A 10,296-nucleotide genomic window follows, 5' to 3' on the forward strand; every position below is an offset into this window, starting at 1 on the left:
AATGACGTGTTTTGATAATTAATATCCGTCAAGGATATACTAAGAACATTTGTTAATACTGAAAATGTCCTTGGCAGGTATTAATTATCAAAACACGTCCTAGAGACCGTCATTTTCCCATATTTATATTTCTACAGGCCCATTACTACCCAGCCCATTCCATACAAGCCCACTTAAGTCTACCTACAAAGCCTTGTACCAGCCCAACAGTAAATCAAACTACAACGACATCCATCCCCTTCCATTAACGACCACCAGCGACAACCGTACCGCCACCAACAATTCGTCGCCAAGCCTCCCGCTTCCTCTCGAAAACAAAAGAAAGTTCACTAAAGACGGAAAAGCTTTGAAAACAACTATCATTTTGTCATTACTGTCATTTCATCTTTACGGTCATCAATCACATGAAAATACCAATCAAAAAGGATGGAGTTGAGCTCCAAGGGTTATTGCTAACAATAATTCCGTTTCCCTTCTCATAAAACCCTCTCACAATGTCACATCATTTCTTTATCTAATTGCAACATTACAATCGTCACAAATCCCCCAAATAGCTCTCACAAGCTCGTAAATTGGGAAAAAATGTACAGTTCCACCTGATATAAATTGAATGGAATTACATGGTGTTGGTTCACTTATAGATAGATAGAAAGAATTGTAGACTACAAGAATAAGCGGAACGATGCAGGGAACACATGGGTCACAACCGCACCAGTAAAAAAGGTCGCAAAATGAGGAAGAAGTGCAATGCTTAAACTATGAGCTACTAAAGTCACAACAAGAAGGCTCGACAGGGGTCAATCATAAACCCTTGCAATTCTGCCAGTGTTTTCGCCGAACCATTTCAATCACATCTATCCGTTTCCTCTACTGTTAGAATTGAAACTGCAGAACTATTACAACTCAGGACACTAACCTTGACCTCCTCTTTTTATGAGGCTTCCAACTCAAAGCGTCCCAACCATTTTCTCCACCCTCCTGAGTTTCCGTTTTCTGCATATACTCGGTCTCTGACATGGACCTTTTCAAGCCCAAACTAGCTGTGTCTTCACTTGTCGCCTCACTCGCCAGTGACAATGTTTCGCTCTTTGTTTCAACTAGTTTCTTTTCTTCCCCTACACCATTAGTCATAACCTCATTACCAACGGGAGGAAGATTCTCTATCCTCTTTCCTCGAGCAGAATGCTTTACTACATCTCCTCCATTTTCTACTGCCTTCATCCATTGTAAGTCACTGAGTGTATCCACATATACCACATCTTTTCTTCTTCGCTTTCCGGTGATGTGGCGACTTTCGTAGTCAAATCCTTTCCCCTTTCCATCCTTATTTTCTGGTGCATTATATGCCCAATCTGGCACCTCATGATCCTCCATGAGACGAGATCTGTATTTCTCCTTTAGCTTTCTCTCGTCATCCATTTTCTCAAACATCCAGAACTCCTCGTCCGAACGCGCAGCAAGCCGGTTGATTTCTCTCTCGCTTGGGACGTCTGTCCCAAGTGACCTTGTGCCTCTTCGCATAATCTCCTCCAACATCTGTCTTCTGTCCTGAGCTGCATAACAAAAGTTGAACTACATCAGTTCTCTTCATTTAGTCCAAAATCCCGTACAAATAGGAAAAAGAAGAGGAAGGGAAAGGAGTGTGGTTGCATTGCGCCCATTTTATGTTGCACTGCGTTTGTTTGTATGTCTGTGTCTTTTGGGGCAATCTCATCCATATTGTCATCTCTAAGAAATATCTTTGGCGAAAGGAACAAAGAAAACAGAAATATAATCATATGCAATATGATGATGCCAATCCATCAACAAGTCCCAAACAGGCGTGGGATCATGACAGATATTTGAGACAGCATTCTTTCAGCTTCATCTACAATATGAATTCCATTGCTCAAGAGAAACTTGACAGAAATCAACCACGAAATACAACCTATGTGACCGAAATATACCAATACCCTACTGAATTATGATTGTTTTTTATATAACGAAAAAAATTGGAAAACATGTTTAGAAACATCATATACGTCCATTCCAGAAAAGATAAATTGAGCAATCCCAAAACTTTTCCTTTCCGTTTCTGTAAGAACTTGGAAATGTGTTTTGCACTGGTAATTTGAAGAATAGTACGCTATTTTATTGCATAGATATCACTTGGAAAGAAATAAAATTTACTAATTTAAGTTATAGAAGCCCAGCATATTGTGTTCCCAATCCTCATACCAAAACTATGTGTGTGCCTCCGCCCTCATAGCAAAACAATCTGCATTGCAGATAACATAGAATATAACTCAACTTAAAAGGAATTCGTCCCAACTACTCGGGGATGAATAGAAATCACCCATAAAACAAAAATTCCAAAGTCATACGAAGAATTACATCAACGAGGACAAACCTGTTGAGGTTGTATTGAACAGCCCTGCCTGTATGACCTTAGCATCTATACCCATCTTCTGTTTCGCACGGTCCAAAATCACCTCCTCAATTGACCCAACACTAACCAACACAAAAACCTTCACTTCCTTCTTCTGCCCAATCCGATGCGCTCGATCCTCCGCCTGTTGGTCCATTTGCGGGTTCCAGTCACTGTCGAACATTATCACAGTATCTGCTGTTTGTAAGTTCAGTCCAAGACCCCCAGCGCGAGTGCTCAGAAGAAACATGAAGAAAGGAGAATCGGGAGCATTAAATTGCTTTAGCAAAGTTCCTCTTTCCTCGGTTTTTGTTGACCCGTCAAGCCTGAGATATTTAAAATCATGAAGTTGCAAATAAACTTCAAGAATGTCCATGAGTCGAGTCATTTGTGAGAAAAGGAGGACTCTATGTCCTGCTCTGCGAAGCTTGGGGAGTAAACGGTCAAGTAGCTCAAATTTCCCAGATGCTCTAAAAATTTCTTCCCTTCGCCAGATATTATATTCGCCAACAAACAGGTATGGGTGGTTGCAGCACTTCCTGAGCTGCATTGTTAGGTTTTGTAAACTCTTCGATTTTCCAGATCCTGCCAATAAGTTTATATTTGTTAAGAAAAGGAAAGTTTATCTGTTTCAGAAAATTGTCGATTAATTGATTAGAAACGTGAGTATTCACAGCATGCAACAAAAAGAGTGTTATTTCATAGACATAAAAGCAAGTATGCAATGGAAATTGTATACAGAAGGTGAAAGAGCATTGCAGTGAGCCAATAGATTATTACATAAATAGGAGAAATCCAGGCTACTGGATACAAGTCCTAATTGTTGTTCTCTGAAAGAACTGCTCAAAGGATAAAGCGTAGCGTTGCTGTACTTTTGCATAACTTTGAGATTTAGGCAACTTCCAACAGCCAATTATCATTGACCATAAAAGGAAAACGACGACGCCAATAAACCATTTGTAGATACTGACTTGGTAAATGGATACAAATTCGATGAGTTCACAGTACGAACTTTATGAAGTTATCTTAAAGCAATTTACCAATGCAAAACCAAACGAGTTTACAACAAATGAAAGTCACCAGTGCATGGTTTATTCTAGTATGCCAAAAGGAAACGTAATATGTAACATTCTCCAAATAATATGGGTAAGTTGTAGGTTTCTCTGTGTGTGCGCGCGCGTGCGTGCGCGTGTGCGTGCATGCATGCGCCCGAGAGAGAGAGAGACCCCACAGAGAAATTTCAAATTAAGCTCAAAGTTGGACTAAAGGAGTATAGTGCAAGTTTATATGATCAACTACAAATGAGAAAGTTTTGCAGTAAGTGAGGACGGAAAAGACATGCCTGAATAGGCAACAACTTACCAGTACCAAGACCAACTCTCCCCACATCTGTCACTTGCTGATAATACACTTTCTGCCATGCTGACATGTCACATTTCAGTATCACCTGTGTTTTCCCAGGAAGAAACTTCTCCACCTCATTTTTTTTCCTCCTCAATATGAATGGCCTTATAACCTACGAAAAGAAAATGCATAAAAAAATAGAAATTCAGAAAAAATAACCAGAAAAGAAACTAGAAGCCATCACCCACATGGTGCAGGCGGCGAATGATCAATAGTTCTTCCTCATCTGTCAGAGAAACATCACCTCGATCCGCAAAAGGTGCATTAAACCACTCCTCGAAATTCTCAACTGAGTTAAATATGTTTGGAAGGAGAAAGTTGAGCAGGGACCATAACTCCTGTAAAGTATTCTGGATAGGGGTACCAGTAAGTAGGAGTCGGCGTCGAATCCGGTAACTGGATACATATGAGTACACTATTAGACAACCATAAACAAATCCATTAGAAACATATCAAACACAGAAAGAAACGATAAAGTAAACTAACTTGAAAGAATAAACAGGACAAAGGAACAATTGATAATATATGAGGATTGGAAACAACGATTTACTCAGAGAATGCTCCACTTATTGACCTAAATATTGGCTAAAGTAGACATGGAGTGGAAACGGATTACAAAAGTACATCCGGAAGGGGCTTCTATTCCAAGTACTTCTTGCTAGGTAAGTAAAACCCAAGGGAGTTGTTTATCTTTTATATAGACTTTTTCTAGTTTTGGTCAGAGTGCAAGAGAGAGAACTTGCCATTCAACTCTTCTAAAGCTAATACAAGAGGCCAGAAGAACAAAAAAATAACCAGCTTATTCCATAAAAATGAACCAGCTTTTAACAGAATTTGAAAAAATTGGGTCATGTCCCTTGTTCCCTTACGACATCATTCAGCCAATTATTACAGAGGGAAATTCTACAGTGGAGCTGAGGGTCTCAATGTCATGTTATTGACCTAACGGAGCTTGAGGTGCTATGAAGGATCTTTTACATTTATGTGGGATATTGATCCATAATTTCTAGTTCTTGCACTAACTGTTCCAAGCGTAGTTGTAGGTATATTACAAGCTCATGTTTACACGATCTCAATGAGTCCCTAATTTGGGGGACACCTAGGAGGCTCTTGTTGGTTCATAGAGGTCTTGCGTTGATTTAAACTGACACAATCAACTACAAGCCTAAGAAAGAAACATACAACTCGAACAAAATAAATTCCAAACGGCATAGCTATGTCGCAAAAATATCATTATTGAACAGACTGAAATAAATTTATGTCTGTGATTCCACCAAAGCACTTCTACTTCTAATAGGCAATGAACTGGATCACAACCTTTCCCATGTCCATAAGAGATCCCATATAACACGAAAAAGAGTTAACAAATATATCAACAAAACAAACAAAACTACAATTTAAGGAAAAAAATAAAACAAGAATGATTTGTTTGACTTTGACCAAAAGGAGAGGCCATCTGATTCTAGGTGCATACAGAAAAAGCCTTCAAAGAAAAAAGCAAAAAGGGAGTCTTCCTTGCTTTTTTAGGGGTTTGACAAAAAGAAACCGCCACAAATCCACTATGCCAAAAAATAAAACAAGAAGAACCTCCAACGAACAAAGCAAACGAAAGAAAGCCTTAGGTCCTAATCAATTGGGTGAGCTACATTGAGCTCTGTCGTTGTTATAGTATTCCATTATATTCAAAAACACCTAGATCTTTTTGAACAAACCTCTGACGTGAATATAATTTAAGCTAAAAATATAAATCCACAAAACCAAGATAAAACCAACAGAAATACCATAATCAACTGCTATTTGGATTAAAGATGACACTATGACTCCTAGGTGTGCAATGACAGTAACAAAGTTCTACAAGCTCCGTGAGAGAAAGAGAGGTGAATAATTAAAAAGGGAATAAAAGCAGATAAGAAATAGCCATCGCCTCCCATCCCTGAAAAAAAGAAGAAGAAGAAGAAAGAAAGCGCGCACAGTTATGTGGAAGATTCACCCCAGTCTAAAACTAAAAGAATAAACAATCCTAGAGACAAAGCAGGATATGAAGTTCTAAGAATAAGCGAGGACTGCAGTATACCCTGAAACAAGAGTCCTTGCAAGAGCAGATTCGTGATTTTTCAACCTATGTCCTTCGTCAACAACCATGAGGTTCCAGTGAATTTTCTTCAAAAATGCTTTGTCTCTCATAATAAGGTCATAGTGGGTGATTAAAACATTGAATTTCCCCTCTCCAGAGTACTCTTCCCTCAGTGCCTTTCTTTCGTCTCGACGTCCATCATAAAGAATGGCTACTATACTGCAAAAGGAAAAAATTTAAGCTTTATTCAAAACGAGAACTAAGGAATGTACACTAACAACTTAACAAGCATATGAACATGCAGCATTTGCACACTCAGGGGGATGGTTTTCAAGCCATGTACCTTGGAGCCCAGGTTGAGAACTCATTAACCCAATTAGGTAGCACAGCCTTTGGGGCTATAATCAAGTGGGGCCCAGCAACGCCCTTGTTTTCCATAAGATATGCAACTAAGGAAATGGTTTGGATTGTCTTGCCTAACCCCATCTCATCCGCCAAAATTCCATTAAGATTGTTATTGAACAAAGACAGCATCCACTGAAGCCCTTCTAACTGGTAGGGCCTTAATTCTCCACCCTGAAGCATGGATGGTTGCTCTGTTACCTGTGGAGTAAAAGATCCGATGAGCTTCCAAACTTCTATTTTAACCAAAATAATTCACAAGCTACAAAAAAGTTGCATACATATATCAGATGAAGGGATACATACAACCGCACCAGCTAAGGTTTTGGCAGGAGACACTCCCTCTTATGCTTAAATCTAAGGAACTATAAGATGCGAAAAATGAACAGACATGCTCTCATTAGATCTTAATGTCCCTTTATCTGAATTTGAGCATCAGAATGGGCTATAAATCCAAGGGGCCTACCTATCCTAAGTTTGGTTCTAACGTGTGAGTTTGGGATTAGATATCTGTCGTATTAGAAAACCCAAAAAACATGGAATTTTAATACATCCACCCCAAACATTGTATCATATTATGCGGGAGATTAGATAATTAGACGAGCAATAACTCTGAAACATCTTCACATTCAAGGAAGTCCAAACACATACCACCTATCACCATATTAGGCCAATGACTAAGACGTCATTATTTACCTTTTCCTGAATTGAATGAATTACTGAGTTATACTGCCGCTGGCCTTCAAGTAAATCCCCTGTTTTAACATGGGAACTGGGTTCAGTATCAACAATGTCAGCATCTTCCTCAGAAAAAGAATCCCCAAGGGTTCCACTCGTTGACGCAGCCAACTCGGCATCTTTCAAGGGTTCAATCCCATCATGTTCAGCATCTTTTTGACGTTGGACAGCAGCTCCCAAACGAACAAGGAGATCATTAGTTTTTCCCAAAAGCATGGTTAGCCGTTCATTCTTGCTTTCCTCAACCATACGCATGTAAGCTTCCTGATCATCAGATTTGAGAGCTTGGAACCTCAATTTCTCTGCCCGTGTGGCACGTTGCCTTTGTCTTCCATGCCATGCCTGTATAATGTCAAATATCGAATTGAATCCTAGTAACATAACCTTTAAGAAATTAAGAATCTTTACATGCTTTGAAAATATTACTCTTACAAATTTGTTTCACTTAGCTAAAAAAAACACAAATCAAATCAAATCTGATATAACTGACAAATAGCCACAGGATACGCGCAAACTACTTTGTAGCTAAAGATTTCTCCGCAGAAGAGATAACCATGAAATGGACGAAATATCTGTACAATCGACTAAATTAACATCAAGTTATACTGCCGAAGAATATGTCATTTCCGAAAACATCAAGAGGTACTTCCTACTTTTGATAGCTTGACATGTTCGTTGTTCATAAACTTCTACTATGACTAGAAGTCAAATCTGCAGCAAGGCTTGAGTAACTATTTTAATTTCTACACAGACATGTTCCTCGATGATCTAAAGATGAAAAGTGGATCACCCAGTAAAAAGTACTAATTTTGTTTCTCCTACATCCATTGGGTATGAAATCTAAATGTCCAGTCAATCTTGCACACACCAGCCTTGAACCATAAACGAAAAGGTGGCAAAAGGTTAATGGCTATCTTTTTGTTTAAGATTGAGAAATAATCTCCATGTTTGGCAATACTCGTCACAAGGGGATTAATCATCCATGAGCAAATCCAATTTACCACTTCCGCGTGTAAAATTAGAGGGAAAGATAGGAAGAAAATAAAGTGAGAGAGAAAGAAAAGGATGCCTGAACACCATCATTCCTTTGTTTCCGGCGTTTTTGAGCAGCTTGTACTTGCAATTGGAGGTCACGAGCTGCATTCAATATATCTGCGAAGAACTTCCTTTTCTTTGTTTCCACAAGGTTCTTTTCCTCCTCTTGTAACCTGGACAGCCTCTGCAACAAAGGTGTTTCCAAACATCAGCAGTGTGTTCAAAATTAATACATATTTGAAAATATAATCCCTAATTGATTTTCCTATTCTCTTATAACTGAAAGTTAAATTTTCAAAGTGATGCTCATTGCTCAATGACCGCTTCTCTAAATTCATCAGGGAAAAAGTTGAGTGGTAGAACTAATGTAAGACACAAATGTTCTGTGCAGATAGCATCCACAAACCATAAGGTCCTCTGGGTCCAATATCTCTAGATTCCACGGAAAAAAGAAAAATTCTGAAGTTAAAGTAAGAAACAAAGAGACAAAACTAACATCAGCATCACGTTTCTTCTTTAAGTTATCATCAGCTCCCATGGCGAAAGCATCCCCAAGGCCATACATAGGACAAGGTAATCGCATCATGCTCCAATCATACAACTGCTTGTCAGGATATGCACAATGCAGACGAAGCCAGTACTCTGAACTCACATCAGACCGAACTTTGCTCTGCAACTCTGAAAGCTGACAGGACAAAACAAGCTAATTATCATGACAAACGCATTCATCTATGGGCAGCATAACATCCAAGTATAAAAGGTCACACAAGATAACCGTGGGATTCAAAAAACTTAACTATGTCAAATGGAATATATGAATAAAAGTTATAAAACCATCAGTGTAGTTACTACAACTGTAATATGAGAACTCATTGTTTTCGATATCTTCCTTTCAAATGGATCTTTCCAAGCCAGCTATAGCCATTTTGAAAATGAAAACGCCAGATCGTCCTCTTTGTTAGAAAAGGGGGAATGCTAAGACCTGTTTCTGAGACTGATGCTCAATCACATGGCTAAGAGGTTTGTTGCAAGAATCATTTCATCTAAAACATAAATATTTCTATATTAAATAAGCAGCTGAATTATGCATTTGATTAGTACAAATAATTACTGTCAACCTAGAAAACATGAACTTCACATGCAACTGCACAAGTAATCAATAACCAGATACTTTTGAAGAAACTATAAAATCACGTCTACCTTTAGTCCATAGAGTTCAAGCAAGCACTTTGACTGCAGGTCCTCGCCTCTGCTTGCAGGCAATTCTGGTTCAAAACAATTATAAGCAATGTCGCATAGAATCATTCAAATAATAACTTGACCTCTGGAAGAGATCACATGAAGACTGCCCATTTTATCATGAGCTGCTAATGAAATTTCCAAGGGGATTTTCATTGCTCAACATACTTACAATACAATATAGCGTTATCAACTAAAAGAGATATGCACCTTGTTTGGTTGTCAGTTTTGAGATAAGTTTTGGGATAAAAAAGTTCGTTTGCATATTCTTTCCTTATTTGGTTGTCAGTTTTGAGATAAGTTTTGGGATAAAAAAGTTCGTTTGCGTATTTTTTCGTCTTTAGTCAATTTTTTTAACAAACTTTTTTACTTTTTGAATAGATGCGCTATATAGATCCAAAAGTAAAAAAGAAGCAAAAAAATTGATAAAAAATCGCTACAGACAAAAAAAACCGGATGACAAAACAGTCAAAAAATTTGGAGAATTTTTTTTTGAGAGGAGAACTAACCTTCAAGTTCAGACAGACGATGCTGTATATGGCTCTGCAAACGCTTATCCCTTGATTCTGTCAAATCAAAACCTGACATGCAATTTGGTCTTTGTTTCACAAGTGCATTTTGAAGGGCCGCCATCAAATCTCCTTCTTTTGAGATCCCAATATCATCATCCTGCATCACGAACATTCAAGTGAAATTCTATATTCAGCTTTATATTGTGTATAAGTTTTGATAGTGTCTATTGCCTGCAAGAGTCAAGACAATGTAGCATTTGGCCAGCTCTCGCTGGCTGTTCATTCATATACTGACTAGCAGTTGGGCACACGCGATGCGTGTGCAATTCAATTTAGGCAAATCAAGATGAGAAAAGAAAAACCTTCTATCTTGCAGCATTTTTCTTTGCTGCAAAACTTCAATTCCACACAAAAATACCCAAAGAGAGAGAGTCACTTGAATTTTGGAAAAAAAAACTTTAAAACGTGGGGAATACGGTGTCTTG

General features: G+C 38.4%; 1 protein-coding gene across 2 annotated transcripts; it reads right to left on the minus strand.

The window, feature by feature from the left end:
- Nucleotides 1-449: 449 nt before the first annotated feature.
- Nucleotides 450-9,989, minus strand: LOC131321631 (probable ATP-dependent DNA helicase CHR12). Of its 2 annotated transcripts, none has more exons than XM_058352514.1 (11): nt 9,809-9,989; nt 9,261-9,325; nt 8,557-8,745; nt 8,095-8,244; nt 6,984-7,367; nt 6,229-6,488; nt 5,886-6,104; nt 4,000-4,207; nt 3,770-3,923; nt 2,390-2,992; nt 450-1,553 (listed from the first exon to the last, which is right to left on the minus strand). In XM_058352514.1, exons 1-11 carry the CDS (start codon nt 9,981-9,983, stop codon nt 904-906), a joined length of 3,057 nt encoding a protein of 1,018 aa, XP_058208497.1. In that variant the 5' UTR covers nt 9,984-9,989; the 3' UTR covers nt 450-903. The 2 variants fall into 2 exon arrangements, with proteins under 2 accessions (XP_058208497.1, XP_058208498.1); XM_058352515.1 differs by having other exon boundaries at nt 1,528-1,867.
- Between the last annotated feature and the right edge of the window lie 307 nt (nt 9,990-10,296).

Source organism: Rhododendron vialii, chromosome 4a (assembly GCF_030253575.1).
Source record: "Rhododendron vialii isolate Sample 1 chromosome 4a, ASM3025357v1".
Lineage (NCBI taxonomy): Eukaryota > Viridiplantae > Streptophyta > Magnoliopsida > Ericales > Ericaceae > Rhododendron > Rhododendron vialii.

Excerpts from the sequence above, each read along its gene's own strand:
- LOC131321631 (XM_058352514.1), bottom strand. The coding sequence starts at position 9,983 with ATGTTCGTGATGCAGGATGATGATATTGGGATCTCAAAAGAAGGAGAT. Across the intron at positions 4,208-5,885 it reads GCAAGGACTCTTGTTTCAGG|TTACCGGATTCGACGCCGAC; the intron begins GTATACTGCAGT and ends ATATGTATCCAG. Across the intron at positions 2,993-3,769 it reads GAGAGTTGGTCTTGGTACTG|GATCTGGAAAATCGAAGAGT; the intron begins GTAAGTTGTTGC and ends ACTTATTGGCAG.